This window comes from Myotis yumanensis, unplaced genomic scaffold (assembly GCF_028538775.1).
Source record: "Myotis yumanensis isolate MYYU_CA2020_CCGP unplaced genomic scaffold, mMyoYum1.0.hap1 SCAF_1, whole genome shotgun sequence".
Lineage (NCBI taxonomy): Eukaryota > Metazoa > Chordata > Mammalia > Chiroptera > Vespertilionidae > Myotis > Myotis yumanensis.
In genome coordinates this window covers 34859231-34879075 of record NW_027223752.1, presented here as the reverse complement: position 1 = coordinate 34879075, position 19845 = coordinate 34859231, and the positions used below count along the sequence as shown (strand labels likewise).

Below are 19845 nucleotides of genomic sequence, written 5' to 3'. Positions count from 1 at the left end.
CCTGGTTTTGCTATTGTACTATTATGAGATGTCACAACTGGGGGAAGCTATTGAAAGGGTACTTTTTGTATTATTTTTGCACTTCTTGGGAGTATAATTATTAAAAAAAAAAGCTTTAAGTGAATTCACTTCCAGTAGGGTTTTTAAAAAATATATTTTATTGATTTTTTTACAGAGAAGAAGGGAGAGGGAAAGGAGAGGGATAGAGAGTTAGAAACATCGATCAGCTGCCTCCTGCACACTCCCCACTGGGTATGTGCCCGCAACCAAGGTACATGCCCTTGACCGGAATCGAACCTGGGACCGACGCTCTATCCACTGAACCAAACCGGTTAGGGCTACTTCCAGTAGTTTTGAAGTGAATTCACTTCAATTTCATAAGTCAGAAGAGAGTAGGGTTTGTTTGTTTTTGGAGGCAGAGAAAATGCTTTTCAATGCAGCCCCACCATCTACTTTAATGATAATAAACAAGAAATGGTGGTTCCATATATAATTTGCTGACCAGGCTTAAACACAGTTCCAAGTGCTAATTCAAAGCCAATATTAATTAGGTGATAGGTATGTATTACAGAGGTAAAATTTCAGAGCATGTGAAATACACTCCCCCTCTGCTAATTCTTCAGGGAGTAGCGGAGTGCGGCTCATGGACCCGAGCCCAAACACTGACCCTTGTGTCCCCTGCCCCGTGACTGCCTGCCAGGACTCGGATCCCTTACCTCAGCTGATGGGGACACGCCACCAGCGCCCGTAGAATGTCCTCCACCTGCTTGGGGATGTCCCCTTGCGCCGCGTGTAGCTGAGGCACACAGGCCTGTGCCAGCTCCCACTCTCCCCGCTGCAGGCACTCACAGAAAAACCCAAACAGCTCCCTCTGGGAAGCGGTTTCCTCTTGCCCAAACGGATGATGCATTTTCCCAGCACAGAGTGCAGGGAGACAGGAAGGGATGAATTACGCAGAACACATGGTCAATCTTCTCCTCCGTGGATCACCTCCTATGGACAGTACACACCAGAGTGAGAGGAAACGGACGGCGATGTATTTAGACAATTAGTAACTACCAGCCCGACGGGGAAGGCGGGACTGACTTTCCTCATCATCCTGGTAAGATGGCTTTGACAGGTTCCTACCGTCTTTGAGGAGTTACACCTTTCCCCAAGGGTCGGATCTCATCTCTCTACGAGCATCTGACATTCAATTAATATTAACGGTCGTATCAGCCCGAGGCGCAGCCCTCAACTCCACGTTCGCAGCCCGTCCGGAACTCTATTCGCAGTCCGGCTCCCAAGCCCCAGGTGGTCGCCCCCTAAGGATCGGAAATTCAGCAGGACCCTCCCTCGTTGGAGCCCTCCGGTGAGGCAGCGGATTGAGGGTCCCGAGGTGAACTGGTGCCGGACCTGGAGGGCGGTGGGGTTGGGGCGCAGGGACGCCCCCTGCAGGGGTGTTGGAGAGCGCTCTCGCCTTCTCTGGGGCGCCTCACACTCACCTGCTCCCGGTGCCCACAGCGACAGTGCCCCCAGCGCAGCCATGTTTCAGTCCAGTCAGGTGACAGGTCCCATGTGGAGCTCGCGAGGCGGGTGGCGGGGCTGACGGTGGACGGCGGCCACTCCTATTGGCCAATGGAGGGAAGATGCAAATAAAGCGCCATATTTGTTTGGGTCACGTGACACCACCCCTAGGTACTAGGAAGCTCGGAGGCAGGGAGAGAGTCCCTCGGCCACCCGGCTAAGGAACATTCCTTTTAGTTTTGACAATTCCTCTGCGCGACGCCTTCCGTTCTGCGTTCGGCGAAGCGGGCGGCAGAAACAGCTCTCCTCCTTGATTTTGTTCTGCCGCCCTCTTTTCTCCCTAGCGTTGGAAGTCAGCGGTTACTGAGCTCCAATCAGTGCTTTGCCAGGCCTTGGGGGGTTATCCAGAGCAAGACAAGAATCAATCCCCCTCCATTTTTATTCTGTATACTCGGGCTCTTTTATAATCCCAGAACCCCGCGTTCCGAAGTCCCATTTTCTTCTGTTTAACTCTATTCATTTATTTGCTCATTTAACCCGACAACCGTTAACTGAGCGGTGTGCTAGGCTTTCGAAGAGGAACAAGTTGTGGTCCCTGTCCTCAAGGAGCTCAGTTTAGTGAGGGGCGCAGGGCAATAATTAGGGTAAAATGGGCTACATTATAAAATAGAGGCATGCAAAGCATGAGCAAAAGTTCTTCGCAGATGTAATAATCGGAACCTGAGGAAGTAACGGTTGGAGCAATTTTATTTAGCATTGCCCAATCTATAATCACTACCAAAGGGTGATGAAAAAAGCAAGCCAAAACAAACCGAAAGCTTCTTCCAAAACCTCTCCTATGATAGAGGGATTTCCCGAAAACTAACCTAGTCTCGGATCCATTAAGCAATTTTTCAATGTAGTGACAAAATAAAGAACACATCTAGCAAGGTTTATCCTGGTTTCATACACTCTTTGCTTATGTTCCTCCACCGCATTTTGATAATCACTGCTAGACTCAGAAACTGGCAAATTTATTTCCGAGTGTGAACTACAACTCCCAGCAAGCCGCGGAGCCGACCTGGCTCTGTCTGCCTCTGATTGGATAGTTCCCAGGACGACGACCCAACCAGCGCTTAGCTTGTTGCTTTACAGCATTTTCCGCGGGGAACTGAGTGATGGGTGGGGGAAACTTTGAAAGTTGGATGCTGCAGACCCGGTACTGGAAAGTTTCATCTTGGGGGCCGTTGTGGGGAAGTGGGGTGCGCTCCTTCTCTGGGCCTGTGGTATTCATATTGGAGAATCTTTCTTGGGTGCAGGGCACGCCCCCTTCAGTCGGTAGGGATCTTAACGGGAACCCTGTCGCGGATCTGGGAGCTTCTTTTGTAGGTTTGCAAGGAAGGCGGGCCTTGTTGAAACAGTTCTTTTTAGAGAATTCTGCGGTGTTGTTTTTGCCTCTTGATATCCACCCCCCACTTTTACTTCCGGGAAGTTTGGGGGTCTAGACAGGGGAGCCCGTGTTTGGGGGAAGTTGAGGGCCTGCCCGTCTTCAGGTAGATAATAGCGTGGAATCTGGAGTCAGATCCCTGGATTCGAATGCGGATGTTTTCAACTCAGGGTCTCCGTGTCCTTCATCTGTAAACTGGGGTAAAACATCCGAAGCGCTTGGAACAGTGTAGTGGGCGTAATAAGGGCTCAATAAATATTAGCTATTGTTATTTCACAGTTTTCATTGAACATCTAACAGGAGGAGTGTTCTTTCAATGAGGAGAGGATTCAATCTCCAGGCTTGAATATCTTCCATTTCCCATTCACATGGGCGTATGTACACACATACAGAGCAGGAACTTACAGTCTCTGGCGGAAGAATCAAACATGCAAGCCATAAGAAAACTTTAATTATCGGGCAAATAGATGTACAATGATGAGAACATTGGAGAAGAAGAGGCTGAGTTGGGTTAAAGCTTTGTGGAGGCAAGTCAGGGAGGCAGGATGGCTATGATTGCCTAACCTACCAATATACTGTTGTGGCTGGAGAGCTGGTCATGTGAGGCAGCAATTGATGTTTTGCTGAACAAACTGATAGTGATGATTAACCTTGATCATTATGTGCAATCCTTTAACCTTCATTACATTCCTATGGAGTAGATACTTGAATTACCCTCGTTTTACAGATGGATAAACTAAGACAGTGGGAGGTGAAGTAACTTTGCAAGGAAGGTCAGGATTTGGGCCTTGCAGTCTGATGTAGGAATGAGAAGGAAAGGAGGAATCAATTGATGAAGGGTCTTAATCCTGTGGAATTTACCCTGTAGGCTAATGGTTCCATGGGAAGTTTTACAGGATTGGAGCAACTTTTTAGGAAGCTACCTTGCAGGCCAGTTTGGTGTGCCTCCTTGTCCGCAACACATTTAAATTCCAATAGGAATACTTATTACATGACTAGTTATTTTTGTATACATTTCTTTTCATTTTTTTACTGTGAGTTGCCAAAGGGGAGGGAATATGCTTAAATGATTCTTGTATCCCAGAACTTAGCAGAGTGTGTGGCTTAAAAAGTGCCTGTGGCCCTGGTGTGTGGCTTAGTGGTCACATGCACCTAAAGGGTTTCGGGTTCAAATCCTGATTGGTGTGTGTGTGTGTGTGTGTGTGTGTGTGCTTTGGAGGGGGGATGGATGTTTCTCTCTGTGCCTCTGTATAGGAATCAGTAGACATATCCTTGGATGAGGATTAAAAAAATAAAGTAAAATAAAATAAAGAGTGCCTGTAAAAGGAGCAAATGAATGGATTTTGCATGTGTGTGTGAGGCAGTGAGTGACCAGAAGCAACATGCAATAGTCCAGGCAACTGATGGGAGTGGCCCTAATAAAGGCAGGGATAACAGAGTTGGTCATTGTTTTTTTCGTGTGTGTGTGTGTGTGTGTGTGTGTGTGTGTGTTTAAGTATTTTTATTGGTTTCAGAGAGGAAGGGAGAGGGAGAGAGATAGGAACATCAATGAAGAGAGAGAATCATTGATTGGCTGCCTCCTGCAAGGCCCCTATTGGGGATTGAGCCCGCAACCCAGGCATGTGCCCTTGACAGGAATCGAACCCGGGGCCCTTCGGTCCAGAGGTCGATGCTCTGTCCACCGAGCCAAACCGGCTAGGGCTGTGTGTGTTTTTTAAGATTTTTAACTGATTTTTAGAGAGCAAGGGAGAGGAAGAGAGAGAGAAAAAACCATTGATGAGATAGTAAAACATTGATAGATTGCTTCCTGCACACCCTCCACCAGGGACCGAGCCTGAAACCCAGGCATGTGCCATGACCAGAAATTGAACCAGCAACCCTTCAGTACAACACAGGATCCCCAACAGAGCCACACTGGCCAGGGCTGGAGCTGGTCATTGTTAAAGTCCAGGTAGTTTGGAGTTTACTGTTCTCCTTTTTTATTGAATTTATCAGTCTAAATGGTGTCCTTCCCCAGAAGTACCTGATCTGTAAAGACACTAGGCAATGACATAGCACATGTCACTTAGTAAAATTCCTACTGGGGAAACAGAAATGAGTACTGACCAGTTCCCATTAAGAGAATCGAGAGGGATGTATTCTGTTTGTGGGACGGATGTGTGTGTGTGTGTGTGTGTGTGTGTGTGTGTGTGAGAGAGAGAGAGAGAGAGAGAGAGAGATTTAATCTGATACACAGAGACAATCTGATTCAGAGAATTTAGATAGAAATTTGGGTCATGGTATTGAAAAGAAATACCCACATTCTCAGTATATATTTTTGTTTCAAAATTTTACTTTTATGATAATTACACTGCTTTATCCCCTGGAACAATGAAGATTTCCTGTTTCTATTCTAACCCGAGAATATTTTGCCATCTCAGTGAGATACACAGGCTTTCCTTTGCATACATTATTAAGGGCATCACAATGATTCTATTCTAGCACCTAGTATATGGGAGTGTGGTCAGCTAGTACAGTGTGTGGGAATGTGGGAAGCTAGTATACTAAACAACAATTCAGCTTGTAAATAACACCTGGAATAATAAAATCTCCTTTGATTCAGAAGATTTGCTTAGACTCATAGAAAAAGAAGTTAAATATGATCATGGACTTGCAGTAGAGTACAAAGGTTAGGAGGATAGACCTCAGAGTCAGACTTCCTGGGTTTGAAGTCTGGAACCATCATTTACTTTTTCTGGTGATAATAGACTAGCTAAACTGTCTAGGCTTTTGCTTTCTCATATGCAAAAATGGGGTCCATAACCTTTCTTATAGGGCTGTTGAGAAGATTAAATGTGATAATTTATGTATAGCAACCTTGCCTGGCATAGTAGATGCTCAATTAATTTATTATTGTTACAATCCAATGAAAGTAAAGACTTTCTAGGAGTGGTTTTGAAATATGCCTTGAAGGTTGTTTATACATCCAAATTTATAAATGCTTTGAAAATCTCAAGATGCTTTAACAAATGTCAAGTGGTATTATTATATTCATGTAATAACTATCAAAGAATGGTGTGAACTGTATATTTTTATCTTGCCTTGTTTCTCTGTGTACTAGTATATGCTTCTCTGTGTGTATGTATGCCTGCCTTTATTTTATCAGTAATATTTTAAATACTATATATTTCACGATGCACATGGAAAAATTTGAAGAATTTTTTATATTGTGTAGAGCATTTTGGAAAGTAGCCATCTATTATTGCTTATGCTATTTTCTGATTTTTTTTTCAAGGTGTGTCCCCCGCCCCCCCCCCACACACACACATCTGGAGTCATGGGTAGCAAGAAACTAAGACGAGTGGGTTTATCACAAGAGCTATGTGACCGTCTGAACAGACACCAGATTGTTACCTGTCAGGTAAAATTTATTTAATTTTTTTCAAGGAGAAATAATAAGTACAAATTAATTTTAAGTATACCATAATAACTCTTAAGGAAACCTGAAATGTAAAAACTTAGGTTTATAGAATAAAAAGGATAAGTGATGGTGTTTCTCTGTAGACTAATTTTAAATGGTGAGCCATGTAGGTTATGCTTCCAAGTATGATTTCATTTATCCAGGTTTCATATTTTTACATTTTGGGGAGAAGGATGCTCATGACATACGGTGAAGTACACCTGTGCCTTTATTTGGGGTTTTAGAGAAGTTTCACCTACTTAAAAGAAATTTTTGTAATTACACAAGAAATATGACTCGAATGAGGAAATGGTATTCAAAATGGGTAATTCCTCTTGAAAGCAAGAGAAAATAATAGTTAGGATCATTTTCCTATTGATGGAATGAGAAAATGTATAGAGAAGATGCATTTTTAAGCTCTAAATAGTGAAGCAAATCTCTTTTGGGTTAAATGAGATTTAAGGTTTTAGATTAGGATTTAATCCTTAATAAGACAGACTTTCAGAATATGTTGTAATTTTAAGATATTGCTCCGTGTGTTAAAGATCTTTTTGGTTCTTCTGTTATACATTTAGTAGTCCCCATGTTCATATTTTGAAACACCCTTAAAAGTATGAAATTTAACATTTCATTTCATAGTCAGTTTTGTTCTCTGTCAATTATCAAATACTTCCTCTGAATGATCTCATGTAGCTTAGGAAGAAACACATTTCCACCTGACACTTTCTGAATATTTGTGCCCAAATTTTTCAGGTACTAGTGCAGTGTTCATACATACATGGGTTGGATGCTGCTGCTATGGATGTTACTCAGTGAGTCCTTTGGCATATGCCAAATAAATAGAATAATTACAAGTTAAGACTATCATATGTTTTAGTTAAGGCATATTTTAGAGGGAAAGTACTATAAGGAGCACATAAATCTTTGATCTGCAATAAATTTCACTTTTATCTACACATGGGCAGTATCATTTGAAATTTTCCTTTTAATTCCATTATCTTTGTTACATATATGTTTAAAATATTTTCTTTATGTCTCATTAGGACTTTTTATTAAAAAAACTTTATTGTTGAAAGTATTACATATGTCCACCTTTTCCTTTAGGACTTTTTGTGTCTTTCCCCATTGGAGCTAATGAAGATCACTGGCCTTAGTTATCGAGGTGTCCATGAACTTCTGTGTGTGGTCAGCAGGGCCTGTGCCCCACGGATGCAAACGGTATATTATATTTTTAAATTATGATTTGGTTATTATTTTTATTTTTTATATTATTCTTCATCTCATTTAAAACCTTATTTGGGGTGAGGCAAAAACAAAAATAGAGATGAGTACCTCAAAAATACTGACTCTTACACCAGAGTTAGTCTTCTAATGAGAACATATGTGAAAATTTATGTAGTTTATAAGCTCATGGGAGATAGTTCCTAATTACTGGAACGAGGGGACAACAAAGTTTTTTTCTTTGTCGCTAAAAGTGGTATTTCAAAAGGTCATCTTTCTCTTGTTTGTTTGGGTAGGATTCGTGGACCTCATGGTTAAATTTTAATATACTTTTAATTATAGATTCCCCTATCTCTATAATACTTGTACCATCATCACTTACTGTACATATTAGACTTGCACTTGCTTCTTAATTGAATAAATAATACTTAAGAACTTATCCTCTCTCTTGAGAAGAGTAAAAGTCTTTTATAACATCAGCTTGTACTATTTTTTTCGTATTTTCTGTCACATTCAAATTGTAAATTTATGCATGGTAGAGACGATATTGTTTTCCCAGAATAAGGGTTGCCTAAAAGTCTGTTCAGTGATTTCCAAATGTATTTATTTATGTGGATTGTAAATTACTTATTTTACTCTCTCATATTGAAATTTGGTAACCACTGAGCAATAGAAGTGCAATTCTACAAAGTAGGAAGTGTCATTTGATACTTGTGAAACAATGGACGGATAAAGTACTTTCTTTTGTTCAACTTTAGCTTGTGATCTGAGGAAAATACCTTAAAGGCAGAGCAGGTAGAAGGAGAATTAGAATCGCAGTTGGGGTTTGGCACTACTATTAGCTTTGCCAGTGATCTCTAGCTTTGGACAGCTCACTTTATTTTAGCAGAGAAGTTAGAGTTAAAATAGTGAGATGATTTTGCGAGTAGATTCAAAATAACCTGTTACTATTTCAAATGTTGTAAAACACCAACCTTTCAATTTGATATTTTTCATTGTGTTCAGTCAATATCTATGGTCTATTTCTAGTTAAGTAATAAGAGAGCATGAGCAAGAAATTCACTTTAGCCTCCGCTTACATCATAACTTCAGTTGCAATCTCAATACCATCCAAATGCCAATTCAGGAATTCATCTTTCTCTTTTGCTTTACATGCACTCTTGTAGCATTCTTTAGATTTGAGTCCTGGCTTAGCCTTAGTTCATTCCTTCAGTAAATATTTTTTGCCTATTTGTTTATTCAGTCACTTATTCTTTCCACCAATCTTTATTGAGTCCAGCCATGTGTCAGGTACTTTGTCAGGTACCGGGGCTATTGTAGTGAACAAGATTGATAAAGTTCCTGCCTTCCTGTAGCTTATAGTCTAATGGGAGAAGTCAGACATTAACAAATAATTACATAAATATTTAGTTATTTGTAGTGAGTCCTGTGAAGGAAAAATTAAAGGAGTCTTGAAACTTATTAACAGGAGACATTACTTAATTTAGGGAAGGGCTCCCACAAGGAGCAACACTAAGGCTAAAACCTGAAGGATGAATAGGAGAGAGATAAGCAAAGGAGTTGGGAAGGGAGGTGAGGGGGGAAGACTTCCCAGGCAGTGGGGCCAGTCTGTGAAGGGAAGCAGAATGGTGCTTGCATGGTCATCAAGTCAAGCTGGTGTGAATGGAACGCAGCAGTGAGGAAGAGAATGGCAGGAGATGAAGTCAAAGAGTAAGCAGGAGTCAGATCATGAGGGGCTGCAGACAATGTTAAGGATTTTGAACTTTATTCTGGGAGCAATGAGAAGCCATAAAAGGGTGTAATCTATTATGTTTTTAGAGACTCAGTTTTGAACATAGGTGATTGAAAGGGAGCAAGAACTATTTGTGAATAATAGGTATCTATTAACATATTCCAGACAGAAAGTGATTGTGGCCAGGATTATTAGTGTGGTATTAATGCCGATGGTCTACTGTCAATTAACATGAGAGAGACTGAGGAGGTAGAATGCGTAGGACTTGGTGATTGTCTTTGGTGGTGCTGAGTACAGGAAAGTGTCAGATGACTCCTTGAGTTTTGCTTTGAGAAACTGAGCTAAGGAACACTGGAAGAGGGCCAGGTTTGAGGAAGGTAGATCATGGATTCAGTTTAGTTATTGTGGAAATTAAGGTGCCTGTGAATCTTGGAGTGGAGATGTGAAGTAGGCAGTTACATGGAGGGTGGGGCAAAAGTAGGTTTACAGTTGTTCGAGTAGAAAATAACACAATAACTAATAAATCATATAAGAATAAGCTCCGTTTTTTAATGTACTCACAACTGTAAAGCTACTTTTGCCCCAGCCTTTATATGGACATGGAGCTTGGAGGAGAGGTCTGCACTAGAAAGATGCATTTGGGAGTCATCAGTGTAAGTATGGTAGTCAAAGCCAAGGGAATGCATAAGCAGTTCCCTGGAAGTTTTTATAGTTAGAAGGTAAGTATAGCCAAGACCAAGTCCTGAGTGAAGCCAACATTTATTTATTTATTTGTTTGTTTGTTTATTTATTTATTTATTATTTTTTAAAAGTATTTTTATTGATTTCAGAGAGGAAGGGAGAGGAAGAGAGAGATAGGAACATCAGTGATGAGAGAGAATCATTGATTGGCTGCCTCCTGCACACCCCACACCGGGGATCGAGCACGCAACCCAGGCATGTGCCCTGACTGGGAAATGAACCATGACCTCCTGGTTCATCGGTCAATGCTCAACCACCAAGCCGTGCTGGCCGGGCGAGTGAAGCCAACATTTTAAGATGAGCTGAGATGAGTCTGAGAGGAAGCAAGCACCAAAGTAGAAGAAAAGCTGGCGGGATGTCATATCACCGTATTACTCTGTCTCATTTATGCACATATTGTTATTTCTGGAGTCTTTTTCTTTTAGTTTATTTTATTCTCTTTTTTTAAAAAAAAGAGAGTCACAAATCTATTATTCCAAAAATTACACTTGTAGTTGCAAGTGAAGCACTTTAGTGCTGACAGATGGGGCTGCCTTTACATATTTGACAAAGTATCCCCCCCACCCATGTCCACCCAAGTTGCCTGATTATAAGGCATTGGTGCTGGTGTTAAATCAGATGCAAGCCATACAACTTTGACTTGTTTTTCTAATTATTTTATGTGCCTGAATATAGCCTTAAAAAAATCTGTGGTAATCCATGGTTTGACTGAAATAAGAATTCAATAGGTAAAGTTAGAGAAGACTGGGCACATATATGGCTCATAAATATTAATATGTTGGTCTTCCTACATCCTCCCAGGGGCAGAAGAGCCTTGGATTTGAGATATTGATTTATTAAATTGTAAACTTTAAGTGGGTAGACTTTGTCTATTTGGTTTACCATGTATTTCCAGAGTTAATCATAGTATATCGCATCAGTAGGCCCTCTAGTTTATTGCATGAATGCATTTTTATGGTTTCATTTCATTCATAAAATTTCATTCATAAAAATGAACTCTTTAATGGTAGAGATTGCAAGAGGCAAGCATACTCATACGTTACTAGTGGGCAGGTAATCACATTAATCACATCTGCAAAGGTCCTTTTTCCAAATAAGGTAGCATTCCCAGGTTCCAAGGGTTGGATGTGGATATTTCTCAGCCTACCACACCTGCCTTTTAGCCATTCCTCACAAACCAACCTCGGTTTGAAATGACAAATTGATCATGTCATTCTGTTGCTGTCAGCATAAACTCTAAACTTCAACAAGGCTCTTTATGATTTGGCCCCTGCTTATTTCTCCAGCCTCATTGCTTTTCACACCTCAACCACACACCATCTTTCAGCTGTTCTTAATGAAGTCTTTATTTTTTGTAGTTTTTGTTAGTTTCCATTTCCTCCTTTTATTGCTTCTTGACCTTTCTTTGTACATTTTCTCTTTGGCGGGAACATGAACACTTTCTTTGCTTGTCCAACAGCTATTTCAGATTTTAGCTTAGTCCAGCTCTTCCAGGAAGTCTTCCTGGATTATACAGTCCAGGTCAGGAGAACTGTCTTTATGTCTCCACTTTCCCTTTCACAGTATCTCTTATTAATTGTATAGAAATTGCCCAGTTCCTAGTCCTGATGGTTGACTATAAGTACTGTGAGGGCAGGGGCTCTGTCTGTTGAATCATATCCCTATAATCTAGTTCAGTCCCTGGCAAAGATAAATATTTGTCGAACAAACAAATTATAGAGGATGGAAAGATGGAATTGGCGTTCTAACTGCTACAATTTGAGGTTTGGAGTTGGTTTATGTTTTTGAATAGAGATGGAGGTTGAAAAGAACTTAATCTTTTTCTCGTTCAGGCTTATGAGATAAAGGCACAGAGGTCTGCTGCCCTCTCGTCAGCATTCTTACCTACAACCCTTTCTGCTTTGGATGAAGCCCTGCATGGTGGTGTAGCTTGCGGATCCCTCACAGAGGTAAAGGAGACACTTTCCGAACCTTCTTTCATTAAACTATTACTTTCAGAGCAGGGGAAAAACTTTAGTTAAAAAAAACACGTTCTTCCTTGAATATTAATCTGAATTAAATTATAAACACCCAGGACATGGTTTTCTACTCAGTGTCCAGTATAGTTGCTCTGCAAAAAGATGTTTAAAAAAATCCTTGTTGACTGACTGGTCTGGTTTGGTTGCTGTTTGTTTGAATTAACTTGGAAAGAGATGAATATTATGAAATAATATTAAACAATTTGGAGGAATTAAAAAAGAATCACTGACTTAGTGTATTAGGAAAGAAAATTTGAAATTTTATTGACATGTGGGAAAATTACAGAGTTAAACTGAAATGAGCTATATTTATTTCCTGTTGAGGATAGAATTTGGTTCCAGGAAGTGATAGATCTTAGTTATATACTGTTGAGTAACAAATTACCTCAAAACTAAGCGGCTCAAAAAACAAAGAGCACATACTGGTTTTGTTTCTTTGGGAATGGCTTCGCTTGGTGACCTTGGCGAGGAATGCGGTGTCTGGAGGTTTGGTGGGGCTGGCGGCTGTTTCCAAGGGGACTCACTCAGGACTGGGAAGTTGGTGCTGGTGTTGACAGGAGGTCACAGTTCCTTCCCAGGCTGCTTTGAGCCTTCTCATGACATGAGGGCTGACTTGCAACAGGATGGATGATCCAAAAGAAGGCTAGATGTAAGTGGCCATGACTTTGATGATTTGACTGTGGAAGTTACACATCATTACTTCTGCCACATTGTCTTAGAAGTGAGTCAGTAAGTCCAGCCCAAGTTCAAGGAAAGGGAAATTAGGCTCTACCTTTGAAGGAAGAAGTATCAAGAAAGGATTTGAAGACATTTAAAAACCAGTTCTTTTCCTTGAAAACTGCATTGGTTTGCTCACTGGTCCTGATGTGGTGAATTGATAGACTATATTTACCAATACACTCCTGAGGGACTTCTTACCTGAGAGTTACAGGGGTGTGGATACTTTAAGCAGACTTCTAAACAGGAGCACTCTTACGTGCCGATAGTCATAAATTTAACTGTAAATTTTTTTCCTTAAAGATCTAAAACCCTGTTTCAGATACGGAACTATATCTTATTTCCTGTCTTCCAGGAAGGATTAAAAAAGGTGTGTATACTATGCCCAGTATTTGCCTATTAGATAGTTGGTAAATGAATGAGTGAAGTAACTTAAAAAATAAAATAAAATTAGAACCTGCTGTTGCAGAGTACCGCCACCAGATGGTGCCAGAATTCTATTTTTATATAATATTTTTGTGATTTAGTTGGACTTTTACTTGAATAAGTTTAGAACAATAGTGACCCACAGTTATAAACTTATTTAAATAACAAAAAATTGATATAAGGAAGATTAACCAATAACTCCTTTTTATTTCTTAAGTTTTAGAATAATTTTCAATACTTTTCACTCAGTTTTTATCAATTCTTTCTGAATCCAAGTTGTAGTTACAAGCTATTTTAAAAAAATATATATTTTATTGATTTTTTTTTTCCTACGGAGAGGAAGGGAGAGGGATAGAGAGTTAGAAACATTGATGAGAGAGACATCAATCAGCTGCCTCCTGCACTCCCCCCACTGGGGATATGCCCGCAACTAAGGTACATGCCCTTGACCGGAATTGAACCTGGGACCCTTCAGTCCACAGGCCGACGCTCTATCCATTGAGCCAAACTGGTCAGGGCTTACAAGCTATTTTTAAGTGGTTTTTTTTTTTTTTTTCATGATCTGCTGGGCTGAATTGGAATAGAAATCTCTGACTATTTATTAGTGGCAAATTCTCTAATTTTTGTTTCAGCCAAAGGCCTTCCATCTTCTTGGGAGTTTGCAGCTGAATATAGGAGTATTTCTGTTTACTTTTTATTAAAAAACAAAATATTTATTTTATGTATACAGATTTAAGTATATCCTGCATGTGTAAGTTGTGAACTCCTGGAGCCCATGAGCTAATATAAGAAGCAGAACAATACCCAGACCATTGACACTAGCTGTGGACTCTGCCCTGATCTTTGTCCTTCTGCTGGGAGATAACCTCCATCCTGAATTTCTGCCATTCTCTATTCCCCCTGTAGTTTCCTATACCTTTACCACCTATGTACACTAGAGGCATAACATTTTACTTAGTTTTGCTTATTTTTGAGCTCTATTAAATCATAAATCTGTGGTTAAATCATACTGTATCTCTTCTGACTGCTTCTTTAACTTAGTATTGTTTTCTAAGATTTATGCATGTTGTTGCAGGTAGCAAGAGTATAATTCACTGCTGTATCAGATTCCATTTTGAAAACATGCTACAATTCATTTATTCCTTCTCGTGAATGAACATTTGGGTTGCTTCCCGTTTGCTACTAATGTAAATAAGTTCTGTGAACCTTGCACATGTCTCCTGGATCACATGTACAGATATTTCTGTCGGGCAGGGATTGGCAAACTACTTACTGCCCAGTCGTCAGACCTGGCTCACTGCCTGTTTTTGTAAATAAAGTTTTATTGTAACACAGCTGTGCTCATTTATTTACATTTTGTCTGTGACTATAAGGCAGAGTTGAGTTAGTTGTGATAGAGACCTCATGGTCTACAAAGCCTAAAATGTTCCCATCTGGCCCCTGTCTAGGGTATCTACTGTGGAGTGATTTGCTCCTTATAGGGTATGTACATGTGTAACTTTGCAGAATAAGGGCAAATTGTATTTCAGAGTGGTTGTGTCTATTTACGTTCCTACGAGCGGATGTGCACGAATTCCTCTTGCTCCATATTTCCTTGTCTTGGTATTATAAGACTTACTAATTTCTGCCCATCTTTGTGACCTTAGGTTTAATTTTCCTGATTTCTAGTGAGCTTAAATATCTTTTCATAAGTCATTTGGCTATTTAAAAACATAATTTTATTAAGGTATAATTTAAATACTATAAAATTCAACCATTGTAACTGTCTAATTCAATTAGTAAATTTACATGAACTCATCACCACAATCCAGTTTTGTTTATCCACCGCTAGTTGATGGACACTAGGATTGTGGTCCATCAGGAATAATATTGCTGTGAACATTCACAGACATGTCTTTGTGTGAACATAGGTTTTTGTTTCTCTTGGGTGGATTCCTAGGAATAGAATGGCTAGATCACATGATAGGTGTGTGTTTAATATTTAGAAACTGTCAGACTGCTTTACAAGTGGCTGAACCATTTTACACTCTCACCAGCAATGCATGATTGGTTTGATTCTCCACATTCTCACCAAGACTTAGCAGAATATTTTTTATTTTAGCTATTCTAATGGGTGTGCAGTTTTATTTCATTGTGGTTTTAATTTGCATTTTCCTGGCCATGTGTATATTTTCTTTAGTGAAATGTCTATACAAATCTTTTGCCTATTTTTTGATTGGCTGTTAGTTTTGTTGTTATTGAGTTATAAAAATTTTTTATATATTCTGGATATGTAAAGTCCTTTATCAGATATACGATTTGCAATTATTTTCTTCCAATCTGTGGCTTGTTTCTTCATTTCCTTAGTGGTAGCTTTCAAACTTTAAAGTTTTGGAATCCGCCGAGACCGGTTTGGCTCAGTGGATAGAGCCTCGGCCTGCAGACTGAAGGGTCCCAGGTTCGATTCCGGTCAAGGGCATGTACCTGGGTTTCGGGCACATCCCCAGTGGGAGATGTGCAGGAGGCAGCTGATCGATGTTTCTCTCTCATCGATGTTTCTAACTCTCTGTCTCTCTCCCTTCCTCTCTGTAAAAAATCAATAAAATATATTTAAAAAAAAAATAAAATAAAGTTTTGGAATCCTCCAATCTATCAGGTCAGACTCTTAAATTAGTATGTTATATTGTCAAGTTGACAAGTTTACTTATAGTTATGTTACTTTATACTTTTGATATTTTGAGCCTATTTTATTATGTTAAATCAGTGATTCCCAAAGTGGGCGCTACTGCCCCCCAGTGGGCGCTGCAGCGATCCAGGGGGGCGGTGATGGCCACAGGTGCATTTGGGGGCGATGAGTAACTGCTATTAAAATTTAAAAAAAATTAATTTCCAAGGGCTGAGTAATATTTTTTCTGGAAAGGGGGCGGTAGGCCAAATAAGTTTGGGAACCACTGTGTTAAATTAACACATGTAGAAATATCACATATTCCTGGAGAACTGAACCGTGTACTATAGTTCTTCTATGTAGCCCTTGTCACCATTACAGTTTTGCTGATTGTGAAATTAGTTAATATATGTCTTCCTCATTGGAGAATAAATTTCAAGTGAGCAGGGATTACATCTTTTTCTTCTTACTACATCTACAGTATTAGGACAGGTAGAGGGTACTTAATAACTATTAGTTGATTGAAAGAATTTGTTTTCATTTATTTATTTTTTAGCACATACTAGTATATAGTGCTTGTTTACTATAATGCTTGTTTTCTGCTGCCTCTCTTATACTTATTGATCTTTGAATAACCTAAAATTTTAGGAACTTCTAATGTTATTGCTATTGCAGGGTATAGTATTTATTTTACAGTATTTGTATGCCATTTTTTTTTTCAAATCATCAAAATAGCACATTTAAAGAATATGATTTTTCTACTTAATTTATTTTTTTAATGAATACCAGTAATTCTTTTACTTTAGGAGTGTTTTTATTACATGTCTTTAAAGTTGTATATCTCTAATGTCTATGTATCTATTTATCTATATATTATTTTTGTTATATATTGCTGTTTAACAAATCATTTCAAAGCTTAGTGCCTAAAAACAATAATACATATTTCTCTCACAGTTTCTGTGAGTTAGGAATGCAGGAGCAGCTTCGTTAGGTGTTTCCTGTTACAGTCTCCTGAGGTTACAGTAAAGATATTAGCTGAAGCCGCCTGCCCTCTGGAAACGTGACTGGTGCTGGGGGAGATGCTTTGGAGATGGCCTCCTTACTGGCTGGGAGTCGGTGCTGGTTGTCGGCAGGGGCCTCGTCATTGGCCACATGAACCTCTCCACGGGGCTGCTTGAGTGTCTTCCTGACGTGGCACCTGACCTTCCCTAGAGTAGGTGGTCTACGAGCACAAACTAGACACGGCACTGGCTTTTATGGCTTAGCCTTGAAGTTGTAGACCATCACTTCTGCTGTGTTCTGTTGCTCACACAGGCACACCCCATACAGTGTGGGAGGGCGTGACTACCAAAGTGAGGATCACAGGGTCCTTCTTAGAGGCTGGCTATCACTATACTGCTGTACATGTGTTTGTGTGTTTATATATGTACTAGAGGCCCGATGCACAAAATTCGTGCAAGAGTAGGCCTTCCTTCCCCCAGCTGTCGGCACTGGCTTCCCTCTGGCACCTGGCACCCTGGCTTCCCTCTGGCTGGCAGGCACCCGGGACCTGGGACCCGGGACCCGGGACCCAGGCTTCCCTGCCCACCTGCCACAGCCCACAGGTTGGTCGCAGCTTGCCGTGGTCCTCCCAGCCGTGGCGGCTTGCCTCGGCCCTTGCAGCCCCAGCTTCCTCCAGAAGGTCGTCCAGAAGGAGGTCCGGTCTAATTAGCATATTACGCTTTTATTATTATAGATGTATGCATGTATGTGTATATGTGTGTGTGTGTGTGTGTGTGTGTGTGTGTGTGTTTAATTTATTGCCTCTCTCTTCCTTGAGATTTTGTGGTAAGCAGAATTTCGAAAATGTCCTTCTACAGATGTTCTGCTGTAATCCCTGTAACCTGTGAATGTGATGAGATATTGCTCCCACAGTTATGGTCTGTTATATGGCACAGATGACTTTAAGATAGGGAGGTTATCCCAGTCTAAGCCCATGAGCCCTTAAGAGCAGTGAGCGTTCTCTGGCTAAAGAAGAGGGGAAAGCCAGAAGGATTCAAAACATGAGGATCCAAAACATGAAGGTGGAAGGGGCCATGTGAGAAGGAATGTGAGAAGGGGCCTCTAGGTGCAATGAGCAGCCTTCAAATGACAGCCAAAACGGAAACAGGATGCTCAGACCCACAATTGCAGAGAAGTGGATTTTGCCAATGACCTGAATGAGCTTGGAAGGTGATTCTACACCCTCCCCTCCCCCAGTCTCCACATGGAATCCTAGCTCAGCTGACATTTTGATTTTGGCCTTGGGAGACTGAGCTAAGAAGCCAGGCCAGCCCATCAGGACTGCTAACCTACAGAGCTGTGAGATAATAAATGGGTGTTGTTTTAAGCTGTTAAGGTTGTGGTAATCTGTTACAGAGCAATGGAGAAGGAATACAGATATCAATGGAGATGTCTAATGAATTGCATTGCACACTCTTTGTTTCTGGTTAAGAGGTCAAGCCTAGAGTCCCAAACATCAGGTAGAAGGTAGATCCGGTGGAGGTGAGGGATAAGGCAACTGGTTGAGTCAACTTGGGCTGGGCCTGGAGATGACTGAGGGAGGAAGAAAATCTGGAAATATTCTGCTATCATTTGTATGGCTGCTCCTTCCTGACTCTAATATCAAAATTCCCTGATTTATTTATCATTGGTTTTGATTTATGAGAACTTCACCGAATCTGTGTATATTCAGTTACAGACCAAGATTAAAAGTGGAGCTAGAGAAGCGCTGCTCCTGCCAAAAGCAGAAGCAGTAGAGGAATATATAAGCAGGTAATTCTTCATTTGTTATAACTGAATATTGGTAGCAAGGTATGTTTCAAGTTTAAACTTTAAAAGTTTACATTATGTGGAGATCACACCATGTGGTGGTGGCTTTGCCATATGAGAATAATAGAGGTCAGACCAGTGTTTCTCAATCCTATTTTCATTATTGCCCCTAAGGAGTTTATAGACTTTTCCCCTTAATCACCCCCGCCATGCCATGAGATGTGAATACTACACATATACTGTATACTAGTTTATGTACTGTATGTATATCAAACCAAGTTTCATCCTTGGGTTAGTATCATCCCTCCTGAGAATGCCTAACAAAGATGCTAATGTGATTAGGTAAATTTAAGATTGTGTTTAAAGGATCATCAAAAAAGGTATTTTCATATTGTAATCCAGAGATTACAGGACTAGAGAACGGGCCCAAACTCAAGTTAGCAAAAAGAGATGTAACATCTACCTATCTTAGTTCAAGAGTCCCTCTGGGAAAGTAAACCCGGGAAGCACTGCCAAATCTTCATAGCATTTGAGTCATGATTAGATCCTTGCTCTGAGTAATAAGAATCACTGTAGCACATTTCTACATTATTCGCTTTGTTCATGATTGCAGGAGACCGGGAGTCCTTGGGTGAGGCAGTTTTGCTTTGGAAATGACTATCCTGTCCCAAAAAGGTAGAGGCAAGGTGCCAGAGTCCTATTTTGGCATCCTCATCTTTCCCCCGAACGGTTAAATATGACAGTCCTTTTTCTTTCTCTTCGACAGAGTGAGCTGTAGCCTATAGGATCACAGGGGTTGTAAATCCAAATGCCTACAAGGGCCAGATGCGTAATAGAAAAGCGTAAACAGTGAAGTGTAAGACATAATTGTCTTGTTGGTCAATTTTGGTTGCTTACACTCTTACAGCAACAGCAAAGTTTGCTTTTCTTGCTCATGGGTCTGCAGGCGGTCAAGGTGGCCTCCCTCAGCTGCGGAAGGGTCAGGTCAACTCCGTGTACAACAGTAGCAGCAGCAGGAACACTAGGGAGAGATTTCTAATTGGCGTTCCTTGACTGTAGTGTTTTGAACGGCAGGATAATCATGTGTCTGCAGGAATTTAGCATATGTGGTTGATTGCATTATAGTTCCCAATTTTTCACTTACTCACTGATTTGACATCTTTCTCTGTAAAGGTTTTGTAGAGT

At 40.5% G+C, this 19845-nt stretch overlaps 2 protein-coding genes across 5 annotated transcripts in view; one reads left to right on the top strand and one right to left on the bottom strand.

Moving 5' to 3' along the window:
• Nucleotides 1–1549, bottom strand: part of ZFYVE26 (zinc finger FYVE-type containing 26) — a 77189-nt gene extending 75640 nt beyond the window's left edge. For all 4 annotated transcript variants that reach the window (XM_070417798.1, XM_070417817.1, XM_070417807.1 and 1 more), the window contains exons 1-2: nucleotides 1485–1549; nucleotides 717–993 (exon numbers count right to left, since the gene is read on the bottom strand). In XM_070417798.1, the coding sequence (XP_070273899.1) occupies nucleotides 717–910 (194 nt within the window). In that variant the 5' untranslated portion in view covers nucleotides 911–993; nucleotides 1485–1549. The remainder of the gene's footprint in view (nucleotides 1–716; nucleotides 994–1484) is intronic.
• RAD51B (RAD51 paralog B) overlaps nucleotides 992–19845 on the top strand; it is a 509814-nt gene continuing 490960 nt past the window's right edge. Inside the window, exons 1-4 of the mRNA XM_070417839.1 lie at nucleotides 992–1102; nucleotides 6207–6332; nucleotides 7476–7589; nucleotides 11898–12014. Coding sequence (XP_070273940.1) covers nucleotides 6249–6332; nucleotides 7476–7589; nucleotides 11898–12014 — 315 coding nt within the window. The 5' untranslated portion in view covers nucleotides 992–1102; nucleotides 6207–6248. The remainder of the gene's footprint in view (nucleotides 1103–6206; nucleotides 6333–7475; nucleotides 7590–11897; nucleotides 12015–19845) is intronic.